This window comes from Mustelus asterias, chromosome 8 (assembly GCF_964213995.1).
Source record: "Mustelus asterias chromosome 8, sMusAst1.hap1.1, whole genome shotgun sequence".
In the NCBI taxonomy this organism is placed as follows: Eukaryota; Metazoa; Chordata; class Chondrichthyes; order Carcharhiniformes; family Triakidae; genus Mustelus; species Mustelus asterias.
Genome location: NC_135808.1, coordinates 119817390 through 119832357, shown reverse-complemented (window position 1 = coordinate 119832357; position 14968 = coordinate 119817390). Strand labels below are relative to the sequence as shown.

The window sequence follows — 14968 nt, the reverse complement described above, 5'->3', positions numbered from 1 at the left end:
TTTGGTAGGACTAATTTAAATGTGGATTACAGGATCAAAGGTAGGGTTCTGAAGACTGTGGAGGAACAGAGAGATCTTGGGGTCCATATCCACAGATCTCTAAAGGTTGCCACTCAAGTGGATAGAGCTGTGAAGAAGGCCTATAGTGTGTTAGCTTTTATTAACAGGGGGTTGGAGTTTAAGAGCCGTGGGGTTATGCTGCAACTGTACAGGATCTTGGTGAGACCACATTTGGAATATTGTGTGCAGTTCTGGTCACCTCACTATAAGAAGGATGTGGAAGCACTGGAAAGAGTGCAGAGGAGATTTACCAGGATGCTGCCTGGTTTGGAGGGTAGGTCTTATGAGGAAAGGTTGAGGGAGCTAGGGCTGTTCTCTCTGGAGCGGAGGAGGCTGAGGGGAGACTTAATAGAGGTTTATAAAATGATGACGGGGATAGATAGAGTGAACTTTCAAAGACTATTTACTCGGGTGGATGGAGCTATTACAAGGGGGCATAACTATAGGGTTCGTGGTGGGAGATATAGGAAGGATATCAGAGGTAGGTTCTTTACGCAGAGAGTGGTTGGGGTGTGGAATGGACTGCCTGCAGTGATAGTGGAGTCAGACGCTTTAGGAACATTTAAGCGGTTATTGGATAGGCACATGGAGCACACCAGGATGATAGGGAGTGGGATAGCTTGATCTTGGTTTCAGATAAAGCTCGGCACAACATCGTGGGCCGAAGGGCCTGTTCTGTGCTGTACTGTTCTATGTTCTATGTTCTATATTTCTGGAGCTTTTTGTCTTAGACTCATCAGGACAAATGCAAGAATGCCAGATTTCAAATGATCACAACAATTTGCACCACAGGAGAAAATGGTGCTGATTGATTGGCAAGTTGTCTCTGATTGATTGAGGCATTGCCATGCAGAAAGAAACTATAGGTTCCTCATGCTTCTGCACTATTGTGCATTAATAACTACACTAACGATCAATTTAATATAAGTTGAGCTTGTAATGTAGTGTATTTATAATTGCGAGAAGTGACAATACATTCATACACAGGGATTTGATCAAAATCAAATGGGATGGCACGGTGGCACAGTGGTTATCACTGCTGCCTCACAGCGCCAGTGACCCCGGGTTCAATTCCCAGCTTGGGTCGCTGTCTGTGTGGAGTTTGCACATTCTCATCGTGTCTGCGTGGGTTTCCTCCGGGTGCTCAGGTTTCCTCCCACAGTCCGAAAGATGTGCAGGTTAGGTGTATTGGCCATGCTAAATTGCCCCTTAGTGTCAGGGGGACTAGCTAGGGTAAATGCATGGGTTTATGGGGATGGGGCCTGCGTGGGATTGCGGTCGGTGCAGACTGATGGGCCGAATGGCCTCCTTCTGCACTGTCATGATTCTATGAAATGGTTATTTTAAAATCTCTTTTGATAGAGATGTTCTGGGGTCATGAATGCAAATCTTTCTCTCTTATAATAAAAGTGCCTGGACAGTTTCTTCTTGCCTGCAACTTTTCTGGGATTGGTCCTGAGGATATCCATGAAGTCAGACAGAAAGCACACATCCTCCCAGATCTTCGACAACTTATAGATTTCAGGCTTATCAAATAGCAGCTCTTGAGCGTCCCCATATACTCGAGCAAGTCTAGTAAGAAGCAGAGGAGAAATGTTAACTTTCATAGTCTGTCGTCCAAACTTATTGGAAACTTTAGCTGATATCTTTTAGTAATGTTAATGGAAAAATAGCCATATTGAAGTAGAATGTAGATTTCAGGCCCTGTCCTTTGTCTTTTTTTTTCTTCATTCATTCGTGGAACATGGGCATCACTGGCTGGCCAGCATTTGTTGCCCATCCCTAGTTGCCCGAGGGCTGTTGAGAGTCAACCACATTGCTGCGGCTCTGGGGTCACATATAGGCCAGACCTGGTAAGAACGGCAGGTTTCCTTCCCTAAAGGGCATCAGTGAACCAGATGGGTTTTTCTGACAATCGACAATGGTTTCACGGTCATCAGTAGATTCTTAATTCCAGATTTTTTTATTGAATTCAAATTCCACCACCTTCCGTGGGCGGGATTGGAACCCGTGTCCCCACAATGATATCTCAGTTTCTGAATTAATAACTTGCAATGATACCACTAGGCCATCGCCTCCCCTTTGTCTACACAGAATCAACTGGTCACAGAGGTGGCGGTTGTGTCGCTACCATTTACCTCTCCGGGCCTGTGAGAATAGAGAGGGCAGGAGAAGAAAAAACAGTCAAATTTCCCTTCTCCTGATCACTGCCATTGCTGTGATGTTTTGATATCAGGTGAGGACAGGGTTGACCTGGGTCACAATGCTCTCCATTGTTAGGTATACAGAGTCCAGGCATAAGGAAGAACTATGTTCAGTGAGAAGCTTGTTCGTCCCCTGGAACTGTGATCCAGCAGGAGTTAGAAAAGGAAGGGAAGAGAACATTGGCCCATCACTACCCTCCTGTACATATATAGTTTAATGTGGAGTGGCACGGTGACACAGTGGTTAGCACTGCTGCCTCACAGCGCCAGGGTCCCGGGTTCAATTCCAGCCTCGACTCACTGTCTGTGTGGAGTTTGCACACTCTCCCCGTGTCTGCGTGGGTTTCCACCGGGTGCTCTGGTTTCCTCCCACACATGTTCCTCCCACACTCCAAAAGATGTGCGGGTTAGGTTGATTGGCCATGCTAAATTGATCCTCGTGTCAGGGGGATTAGCAAGATAAATGTGTGGGGTTACGGGAAGAGGGCTTGGGTGGGATTGTGGTCGGTGCAGACTTCCTTCTGCACTGTAGGGATTCTATGGATTCTATTCTATGTGCTACTGATAGAATGTACAACAGACTAAAAGTAGCCAGCAACACACTTAATCTCCATAAACCTTCTGATGCAGGGTAACTTATCGTAACTTAACATTACAGAATCGCAGAATGAACAATGAACATGTTAAATTGATTAGCATACATTACTGGATCAGTACATATGCCCAAATAAAGACATAAACATCTCAGCTTTCACAACACATTTCCAAAATCAGACTGCTCAGGGAGCTGGGTGGCATTAATGCACCGTGCTGTGAGTCAGGGGCCACATATATGATCTCAGCCACTGTTATGTGTTACAGTTGAGCTCAGTCATCAGTCGCAATGATAAATCATGCTAGGTTGATAGGAGGAGGAAACTTAATCAGACTGAAGGGAGGTCTTCATTAGCCAGCTTCCACTCACAAGCCTGTGTGGCCATTGTGTCAGGGAGTCACTAACTCCAGAGAAGGACTGTAGGGGTTAGAGATATGTCAGAGAAAGATGAGAACAGATTAAGGGATAACTGAAACGTCAGCAGCATTTACAGCTAATACTTTTAGGGTCCTGTTAAGGTTTTAAAATGATTTTTAAACTAACTGTTGGAGTAGAATGGGTGTTAAGGGTTGGATCTTTGAGGGAAGGGGTGATGACAGCAAAAGCTAAAGGGGAGAGGGAAAGACCTGGAATATCTTGCAATATCGGCTAACACGGAGGCCGAGAGGGGGAAGTTGGGTGATGAGCAGTTTGGTTGGAATAGGATCCAGGGAACAAGAGATGTGTCTCATGGACAGGATGAGCTCAGAGGGGGCATGAGGGGAGATAGGGTGGAAAAGAGAGAAAGATGTGAGTTTGAGGCGAGGGCAAGGGGGGGCACAGAATGACAGAACTATTACGGCAAGAAGGAGGCCATTTGACCCATTGGGCGGGATTTTCCGGCCTCGCTCGGCCCGAAACTGGAAAATCCCGCCCAAAGTCAATGGACCTTTCCGCCCCTCGCCCGCTCCTATTTCCGTGGCGGGCGGGACAGTAAAATTCGCCCCATCGTATCGGCACTGGCTCTCCAAATGAGCGTCATGACGTGGTGCTATTCCCATGCTTTTCCCCCATAATCCTGCACATTGTTTCTATTCAAATAATCATCTAATGTCCTTGTGAATGCCTCGATTGAATCTGCCCAATCCCCACACTTCCAGGCAGTGCATTCCAGACCCCAGCCATTTGTTGTATAAAAAAGGTTTTTCTCACATCACATTTGCTCCTTTTGCAAATCACTAAGTCTGTGCCCTCTCATTCTTGATCCTCTCCACGAGTGGAAACAGTTTCTCCCTGTCTACTCTGTCTAGCCCCCTCGTGAATTTGAAAATTTCTATCAAGTCTCCTCCTGGCCTTCTCCTCTCCAAGGAGAACAGTCGCAACCTCTCCAATCTATCCTCACAACTGAAGTTTCTCATCCCTGGAACCATTCTTGTAAACCTCTTCTGCACTCTCTCCAATACGTTCACATCCTTCCAATAATGTGACGCCCAGAACTGTGCACAATATTCCAGCTGAGGTCTAACTAGTGTTTTGTATAAGTCCAGCATAATCTCCTTGCTCTTGTACTCTATGCCCCTGTTAATGAAGCCCAGAATATGTTATTATTTATTAACTGCTCTCTCCATCTGTCTTGCCACCTTCAAAGATCTAAACACCCAGGTCCCCTCTGCTCCTTTAAGAATTCTACTCCTTATTTTATGTTGTCTTTCCATGTTCTTCCAACCAAAATGCATCACTTCACACTTCCCCACATTGAACTTCATCTGCCACCTATCTGCCCACTCCACCAACTTGTCTATGTCCTTTTGAAGTTTTACACTGTCCTCTTCAGAGTTTACAGTATTTCCAAGTTTTGTGTCATCTGAAAACTTTGAAATTGTCCCCTGCGCACCAAGATCTAGATCATTGATAGATATCAGGAAAAGCAAGGGTCCCAACACTGGTGAACACTACTGTAAACCTTCCTCCAGCCTGAAAATATCCTTTGACCATTACTCTCTGCTTCCTGTTATTCAGTCAGCCAATTTTGAATCCACATTGCTACTGCTCCCTTTACTCCATGAGCTATAATTTTTCTCACAAGTCGGTTGTGTGGCACTGGATCATGCGCCTTCTGAAGATACACATACATACACCACATCAACAGCATTCTCCTCATCAGCCATTTCTGTTACTTCCTCAAAAAACTCCAGCAAGTTAGTTAAACAGGATTTCCCCTTTAGAAATCTTCCTAATCAACCACATTTTTCCATGTGACTACTAATTCTATCAGAATAATCATTCTGAAAACCTTGTCCACCACTGATGTTAAACTAACTGCTCTGTAATTGCTGGGGCTACCATTACAACCTTTTCTGAACCAGGTCTCCAGTCCTCTGGCACCTCCTCGGAGTCTAGAGAAGACTGGAAGACTATGGCCAGCGCCCCTGCAATTTCCATTCACTCTTCCTTCAATATCCTTGGATGCATCTCATCTGGTCCCAGTGCCTTGTCAACTTTCAGTACCGACAGTCTATTCAACACTTGTTCATTATCAATTTTGAACCCTTCTGGGGACAGAATTTCCTCATCCATCACCATATCCTGGGTAACCATGTCCATTGGGAGGTGGTGGAAGCAGGCACATTAGCAACATTTAAGAGGTATTTGGATGGGTAATGAATAGGGAGGGAATAGAGGGATACACTCTAAGGGCAGAAGGTTTTTTTGTTTAGTTAGGGCATCATGCTCGGCACAGGCTTGGAGGGCCGAAGAGCCTGTTCCTGTGCTGTACTTTCCTGGTTCTTTGTTCTAATGATGTGGAGATGCCGGCGTTGGACTGGGGTAAACACAGTAAGGAGTCTAACAACACCAGGTTAAAGTCCAACAGGTTTATTTGGTAGCAAACGCCACTAGCTTTCGGAGCGCTGCTCCTTCATCAGTTGAGTGGGAGATCTTCTCATAAACAGCAAACAGGGTATATAAAGACACAAACTCAATTTACGGAATAATGAATAATGATTGGGATGCGAGTCTTTACAGCTAATCAAGTCTTAAAGGTACAGACAATGTGAGTGGAGAGGGCATTAGCTGAAGTGCTCCCCGGTCACATGCATTCGGCCTCTGAAGCGTTCTCCAAGGTGGCCTTCACGACACACGACAGCGCAGAGTCGCTGAGCAGAGACTGATAGCCAGGTTCCGCACACATGAGGACGGCCTCAACCGGGATCTTGGGTTCATGTCACACTATCTGTAACCCCCCCCAACTTGCCTGGACTTGCAAAGTCTCACTGACTGTCCTGTCTGGAGACAATACACATCTCTTTAACCTGTGCTAATGCCCTAAGACTTGATTAGTTGTAAAGACTCGCATTCCAATCTTTATTCATTATTCCGTAAATTGAGTTTGTGTCTTTATATGCCCTGTTTGCTGTTTATGAGCAGATCTCCCACTCACCCGATGAAGGAGCAGCGCTCCGAAAGCTAGTGGCGTTTGCTACCAAATAAACCTGTTGGACTTTAACCTGGTGTTGTTAGACTCCTTTCTTTGTTCTAAGAAGCCAGGGCGGGACAGATGAAAGGTGGAGGTGAGAATGCGCTGGGGTAAATTACATTTACTTGTTAATCTGTCACCAATGTCAATACTGCCAGCATTTCATTTTCCAGGTTTTAAGGTTGTTTCAAAAGGCATTACAGCTAATGTTTATTGCAGCCACGAATCCTTAAGGATACTTACATGGAGTTGTTGTAGTTTGAAACCACACCAGGATACTCGCCAGGGGTAGGGTAGCGGAAACAGGGGTTCTTCAGATTACAGAAAATTCCCTGTAACCATGGCAACATTCCCGCAGAGGGCATCGCCTTATTAGGAAAATGGCCTAAATGGGGAAAACACGCAAAGAAGTTTCAAAATATGTTGTCTGTAAGCTCATTCTTCTTAGAGACTTATTTAAATTCTCCTTTTAAAACAAAGCTGCTGACTCCAAAGAAAGGAGCTCTGTTTCTCGCTTTGTTTCTTGCGATTGTACTGATACTCCAGCTGAAGCAAGTGTCCTTGGAACTGTGTCAACTATTCAGTTTCAGCCCGAGCTGCAGAAAGCCTCTCCATGCCCGTAGCGCTGTTGTTGCCATTCGCTTTCCATGAAATATGCACCTCTTGGGGAAAGAGATTGATGAATCAGGGCAGCTTGTGGCGTGCAGTTATTATTCAGACCGAAAAACAGACAGGGGGGGTGGAGGGGAACTCCTGCCAACATTATCCACTTGTAAACTCTTACACTCAGCAGCTCCTCGTGACATGCTGCTGCGCTCAGTCTCACACCGATGGGGCTGGCGACTCCTGGCATCGGGTTACATGGAAATCATTTAGAAATAACCAGAAAAGTTACAATGTTCGCTTTCCCTTACTTCCTAAAAATGTTTTTGCTCCATTCTCAAAGTTACAAAGCCAGTGCGCAGAGTGGACCGGACAGACCCGATCCCATCTCCTTGCTCGCTCCAAAAACCAAATTCAAATTTATGGTCCCACAAGGGAGACCGGGCGGCACAGTGGATAGCACTGCTGCCCCACAGCGCCAGGGACCCGGGGTTCGATTCCCGGCTTGGGTCATTGTCTGTGCTGAGTCTGCACGTTCTCCCCGTGTCTGCGTGGGATTCCTCCGGGTGCTCCGGTTTCCTCCCCCAGTCTGAAAGATGTGCCGGTCAGGTGCATTGGCCATGCTAAATTCTCCCTCAGTGTGCCTGAAGAGGCGCCGGAGTGTGGCGGCTAGGGGATTTTCACAGTAACTTCATTGCAGTGTTAATGTAAGCCTACTTGTGACACTAATAAATAAACTTAAAACTTTAAGAGAGACAAACAGGATCCAATGTGACAAATGAGGCATTGCATCCCATCCTGGGCTTGATCTTAGCACAAGGCTGAGCAGCAATTTTCACTTACACTCATGTTGTTGGTAGAGTGGATTCACTTTCCGTAACCAGATCAATACAAGGAAAAGAGAGAGCGGCCAGAGAAGTTCCACTAGAAAGCGGAGCTGGTAAAAATGAAGAAAACAGGGTCAGTTTAAGAGCGGCGTTCATGATTTAGAAATAACTTATTAAATTGTTTTGAGTCTAGGTTTCCTCCATTTAATTTTGGCTCAATGATTTTCCATAACTTCTTGCATAATCACATTAACAATTTGGTGCATGCATGGCACGGTGGCACAGTGGTTAGCACTGCTGCCTCACAGCTCCAGGGACCTGGGTTCGATTCCGGCCTCGAGTCACTGTCTGTGTGGAGTTTGCACATTCTCCCCGTGTCTGTGTGGGTTTCCTCCGGGTTCTTCGGTTTCCTCCCATAGTCCAAAGATGTACGGGTTAGGTTGATTGGCCATGCTAAATTGCCCCTTAGTGTCAGGGGGTTAGCAAGGTTAATAAGTGGGGTTACAGGAATAGGGCCTGGGTGGGATTGTGTTCGGTGCAGACTTAATGGGCCAAATGGCCTCCTTCTGCACTGTAGGCGTTCTGTGATTCTATTCTATGAATTTGACAGTCCCTTTGAAGGTAGCTGTGTTAGGAATATATTTTACTGGCGTTACAGCTTGCAAGTCAGATAGAACATGTCTTAAAGAAAATTCACACTGTACCTCCAAACCCCATCCCCAATGTACTAAATGCACCATACCAGGCCACAAGCTATTTTGTATTTCAGGACTGATGTGTGCATTGGGTTCATTGTTACTGGGAGTTGTATCAAGACTCCCAATTAAGTATAATTAGTGGCACGACTGCATTGACTCCCATCAACTCTCATCAGTTTAGCATTCAGTTTAAAAAAAGATCAAAGTCAGCACTGTCTTTGACCGACAAATGACATACCTTAGAGAAAGGATCAGGAGCAAATCACGCCCCTTGTCTTAATGGACTTAAGAAAAGCTTTCGCTGCATTGGCCACAGCACTGCTCTAGCCAAGCTCAGATGACATGGAAGTAATAATGCGACTACTTAATGCAGAAAAGGTACGTCATAATACCAGCCATTTACCCGTCTAGTTCAATAGCTGGTATGTTTCTTACTGACTTGTCCCTTTGCTTTAATAATTGCAGACAGCGTGTGAAAGGTACATTGTATTCCAAAAATTCCATTGTTTGACTCGAGCCAAGGATAATGTGTCCTGCCTCGTCCCTCTGAAGCCTAAAAACGACTTAAAGGTGGATGGGCAAAACATCAGCAACAAGATTACACTCACAGTATTCTCACAGAGAGCTCTTTACTCAACCTGCAGCTATTCCCTTTTGTAAAGGACAGCCGAAATATTTGATCAGGAAGACACACATATATGTCTGTCATGTCCATAACCTAGTCAATCAGCACAGTGGAAGCACATTAAACGATATTATCTGAAGAATTATTTTCCTCAACCCTTCATGAAACAATGAGTGGAGCGCCGTCTCAAATACATCAGATTGCACTAAGTGTAAGTTTCCCAATTTTTGGCATAAACCTGGAAGAGAAATTCCAAACCAACAGATGTTTGCGATGTGTAGTTTGAGATCCAGGATGAAAACCCCTTGTATTAAATTACTGCAGCCCCTCAACATAGATAAGCCCTTAAAATTCTAAACTCCCTGTGGAAATTTCCATAAACTCCATGGAAATCCATTAAGAAAAGTCCTGATGTATCATTTTTTGCGCATCGTTTTGGAGCCTCCAGTTAGAAGATCCTGGCTCTGAGCCTTTGCTCAGTTCAAACGCCTCTCTTTCCATTGCATAATCATCTTTTTTCCCTTTTAACAAATTGCTTGACCTTATTTGTCAGGGATCCAACAAGGAGGCAATGTACAGACCAGACTGTTGCAGGTTCTTTCAATACCCAGCCAGTATGAGATAGAAAATGATATCTCAGGCTGACCTTCTGATAGTATGACACCTTACAACTGCAAAGGTCTGAAGCACTTCCCATGTTTTATTCCCTACCAGAGGTGACTGGGAACATGAGCTTCTAGAATCACTCTAAAGCAATGAGGGGCAACCTAGGCTAGTGAGTGGGTCGCATGAGTGGCCCTCATTCATCTCAATGGGCCACAAGATTGAAATCAGGCTTGTTCACTCACCATGACCCCATGAATATGGTTAAATACATTTAATACACGCTGAATATTCAATAACAAATTATAGAAAATGATTAATCATTTATATATTAATAGAACCATCATCAACTTCAAATGATAAAATCAAAGAAATATTTACACACAGTCAATGTTGTGAGCAATCAGCACTCACCTCACTTCACTTGTCCTTGCTTTATGTGTGAATCACTTCGGTTATACCAGTAGGAAAAAAGCTACACGAATGGAAATCAGCGGAATGTGGTAACCCTGCGTGAGGGCAACGGTCAACAAAATGTCTTATGGGAGATATGATGTGGTCCCTGGGCCACAGGTTGCCCATCACTGGTCTAAAGCAACTGCTTTGACTCGGCATTTTGCTTTATCATGTCCAGTGTCGTAAGTTCACAAGTTCATAAAATATAGGAGCAGAATTAGGCCATTCGGCCCATCAAGTCTGCTCCGCCATTCGATCATGGCTGATATGTTCCTCATCCCATTTTCCTGCCTTCTCCCCATAACCCTTCAACCCATTACCAGTTAAAAATCTGTCTAACTCCTCACTGTCCCAGCATCCATCGTACTTTGGGACAGCGAATTCCACAGATACACAACTCTTTGGGAGAAGTAGTTTCTCCTCAACTCTGTTTTAAATTTGCTGCCCCTTATCCTAAGACTATGGCCTCTCATCCTAGAATGTCCCATAGGAGGAAGCACCCGCTCCATATCTACTTTATCCATATCTTTTATCATCTTGTATACCTCAATTTGATCTCCCCTCATTCTTCTAAATTCCAGAGAGTATCGGCCTAAACTGTTCAATCTCTCTTCATACGACAAACCCCTCATCTCTGGAATCAATCTAGTGAACCTCCTCTGAACTGCCTCCAATGCCACTACATCCTTCCTCCAATAAGGAGACCAAAACTGTGCACAATACTCCAGGTGCAGCCTCACCAGTGCCTTGTATAGTTGCAATAATGCTTCCTTACCTTTATATTCTATTCCTTTAGCAATAAATGCCAACATTCCATTCACTTTCTTTATTACCTGCTGTACCTGCATGCTAGTTTTCTGTGACTCAGTGTCAGTTAAGTACATCACATGTATAAATGCATCAAAATCTCACCTTTTCTGTTCCAATGTTAAATAGCTCGTGACTGTTCTTCCATGACACTGCATAAATCTAAATTCCCAATTGCTAATAATCATTTTAACTTATTACAGATAGTTTATATTCCTATTTGGTTTCCATTTCATCTAAAACCCAATAGTATTTAGCTTGATTTGTGGAGATGTTAGCCTAAGTTTTGCCTTGGCAATGACGGTGAACCTGTCAGCAACTTTGGGAGTCCACACGTGCACAGAACAATGTGGAAATCCAGAAATTGTTGGCAGTGAGCCTATGTTCCTCAAGGGGATACACGTAGGAGGCTCCCACAGACTGAGTTCTCCAATGTACATGAATTGACAGAAACCTCCACGGTGGCACAGTGGTTAGCACTGCGCCTCACAGCGCCATGGATACGGGTTCAATTCCTGCCTCGGGTCACTGTCTGTGTGGAATTTGCACATTCTCCCCGTGTCTAAGTGGGTTTCCTCCGGGTGCTCTGGTTTCCTCCCTCAGTCCAAAGATGTGCGGGCTAGGTGGATTGGCCGTGATAAATTGTCCCTTAGTACCAGGGGGGTTGGGAGTGTAAATATGTGGGTTTTCGGGGATAGGACCTGGGTGGGATTGTTGTCGGTGCAGGCACGATGGGCCGAATGGCCTCCTTCTGCACTGTATGGATTCTATGATTCAGATAAACTATTAGACTTTGTTGAATGAAGTACAACTGGGTTTTTAACAGTCTGCTAACTTCATAATTACTAATAAGCACCCCCACTGGCCATGAAAAACTAATTCTAGACAAGTGGAATATCAACTTTCTCCATCATGATTAAAAATTACACATCTTTTTATTTTTGCACTATTTTATTAAAGAGTTTGTTTATTTTAACCTAATCTCAATTCAATAGTAAACAATTATTCCGCTATCCGAAAATGTAAATTATCAGTAAATGATAAATCAGCGCTTTTAGCAACACAGTTAGTTGTGCGTGGACAATACAATGCGATTGGTCCCTAACCTGCTTACACCCATCATACTTGCAGTGTGCCAGGATTGAGAGACTGAGTAGACTGGGACCAAACTCATTGGAATTTAGAACAATGAGGGTGGATCTTATAGAAACATATAAGATTATGAAGGGAATAGATAAGATAGAAGCAGGGAGGTTGTTTCCACTGGCGGGTGAAACTAGAAGTAGGGTGCATAGCCTCAAAATAAGGGAAAGCAGATTTAGGACTGAGTTGTGGAGGAACTTCTTCATCCAAAGGGTTGTGAATCTGTGGAATTCCCTGCCCAGTGAAGCAGTTGAGGCCACCTCATTGAACGATTTTAAGACAGAAAAAGATAGATTTTCGAACAGTAAAGGAATTAAGGGTTATGGTGAGTGGGCGGGTAAGTGGACCTGAGTCCACAAAAAGATCAGCCATGATCTTATTGAATGGCGGAGCAGGCTCAAGGGGCCCAATGGCCTACTCCTGCTCCTAGTTCTTATGTTCTTATCCCCTTGAATTTGGTGTCAGGTTTAAATTGCATCGGGAGAGGAGAGAAAACATTATCAAGATTGATCAATTTTTATTCATTCGTGGGACATGGGCGTCACTGGCTGGCCAGCATTTATTGCCCATCCCTAGTTGCCCCTGCCCAGTGGGCAGTTAAGAGTCAACCACATTGCTGTTCATAGAATCCCTATAGTACAGAACGGGCTGTTAGGCCTATCGAGTCTGCACCAACACTCTGACAGAGTATCTTACCTAAGCTCTCTTCCCCACCCTATCCTCATAACCCCACACATTTTCCATCTAACCTACGCATCTTTGAACACTAAGGGGCAATTTCCCATGACTAATCCACTTAACCTGCACATCTTTGGACTATGGGAGGAAACCGGAGCACCCGGAGGAAACCCACATAGACACGGGGAGAACATGCAATGTCCACACAGACAGTGACCCGAGGCCGGAATTGAACCCAGGTCCCTGGCAGCAGAGCTAACCACTGTGCTACCATGCCGCCCTTTGAGGGCAACTTTTTTTGAAGTCAGTGGTGGGTGCATTGATTTGCCGGTGATTGTGAAATCCAGGTTGCAATAAATGTAAAATGCACTAAACATTTTCAGTGCATTCATCAGCATTGTTGGACATCTCATTTGCTTTTAAGAATAATTATGACTACTAAACAAGTCTAGAGATGCCAAATATCTTAGGGTTGCAAGAGCAGAATGGAGTTGCTTTCTCGTTCCCAGTGTAGATTACTTGACAGCCCTACCTCTTAATAATAGAACAGTCTTGAATTGCTGTGTTAGTAACTGATGTTGGCTGCTAAAGAATGGAGTCGAGGCCAGAGAGAGGAGAGATCTTCCATTTGCATGCAACCTCAGAATTATATTCAACTTTTTGCTTAGAAAATTAGAATTACATACAAGCCTGCAGAGTGGCATGGTGGCACAATGGTTGGCACTGCTGCCTCACAGCGCCAGAGACCTGGGTTCAATTCTGGCCTTGGGTCACTGTCTGTGTGGAGTTTGCGTGCTCTCCTCATGCCCCCATGTGTTTCCTCCCATGGTCCAAAGATGTGCAGGTTAGGTGGATTGGCCATGTTAAATTGCCTCTTAGTGTCCCAAGATGTGTAGGTTAGGGGGATTGGCAGGGTAAATACCTGGGGTTACGGGGATAGGGCCTGGGTGTGATGCTCTATTGGAAAGCTAGTGCAGACTCGATGGGCTGAATAGCCTCCTTCTGCACTGTAGGGATTCTATGATGATAAACAAAATGAAATCTGAATCAACTGACTGAGTACAGAGCCTGCTGTCCATACCCCAACTCACATCAAATCTTGTTCACTCTTCAGCCTTGTGCTTGCTGATGCACATTGGCTCCAGGTTGGGAAATACCTTGATTTTAAAGTTTTCATCCTTGTTTTCAATTCACACCATGGCCTTTCCCTTCCCTGTCAGCCCACAACCCTCTGAGGCACAAGGACTTCTTGAGCATCTGCAATTTTAATTGGTCCATCATTGGTGGCTGTGCCTTCAGTTGTCTGGGTCCTAAATTCTGGAATTCCCTTTCCATCTATCTCTCTTCCTCACTTTCAAGGCCACCCTTAAACCTACTCCCTTGACCAGGCTTTACCATAAGACCGTAAGATATCAGAGCAGAATTAAGCCACTCCGCCCATTGGATCTGCTCCACCATTCAATCATGACTGACAAGTTTCTCAATCCCATTCTCCTGCCTTTTCTCCATAATCTTTGATCCACTTACCAATCAAGAACCTATCGATCTCTGTCTTAAATACACTCAATGACCTGGCCTCCACAGCCTTGCGTGGCAATGAATTCCACAGATTCACCACTCTCTGGCTGAAGAAATCCCTCCTTATCTCGGTTCTAAAGGGTTGTTCTTTTATTCTGAGACCACATCTGCTCATGTGGCTTGGCATCAGACTTGGTTCAATTATATTCCCATGAAGTGCCTTGGGATGTGCATTAGAGGTGCCGTACCGATGCCAGTTGTTGTTGTAAAGTAAAAATAGCCACCTGGACTCAGTGACCCTCGACTAATCCAATTTCTGAGCTTGTTTACACACCATTTGGTCCCACCACAATAACCTCCTCGTTCTACTTCCTCTCTAGTGTAAAGTGATGTGAGAACGAATGCAAAGGCTTGATTCACACACTGACCTTTTGTCTCTTCCGGAGTGTCCAGTTCTTCCACAGCAGCAGAGAGATCTGATTGGAGGAGCTCATTCTCTCGCCTCTCTCCCACTACGGCAATTTAGGATGTGCAATTCTAAAAAATAAACAGCGACGTCTTCAGATATTAGTTCACAGTTGAGTCGGACAATTGAATTATTTTTAAAAACAGGAAGGAGCTACAATTCAGGGGAACGCGAGTGCTTGAACTCAAGAGTTCCTCAGCTTCCTCAAATAGCTCGGTTGGTTAAAGCAGT

The 14968-nt window shown here is 44.7% G+C and overlaps 1 protein-coding gene across 1 annotated transcript in view; it reads right to left on the bottom strand.

The window, feature by feature from the left end:
- abca4b (ATP-binding cassette, sub-family A (ABC1), member 4b) overlaps positions 1-14765 on the bottom strand; it is a 136857-nt gene extending 122092 nt beyond the window's left edge. Inside the window, exons 1-4 of the mRNA XM_078218844.1 lie at positions 14700-14765; positions 7760-7853; positions 6557-6698; positions 1493-1632 (exon numbers count right to left, since the gene is read on the bottom strand). Of these exons, the coding sequence (XP_078074970.1) occupies positions 1493-1632; positions 6557-6698; positions 7760-7853; positions 14700-14765 (442 nt within the window). The remainder of the gene's footprint in view (positions 1-1492; positions 1633-6556; positions 6699-7759; positions 7854-14699) is intronic.
- Between the last annotated feature and the right edge of the window lie 203 nt (positions 14766-14968).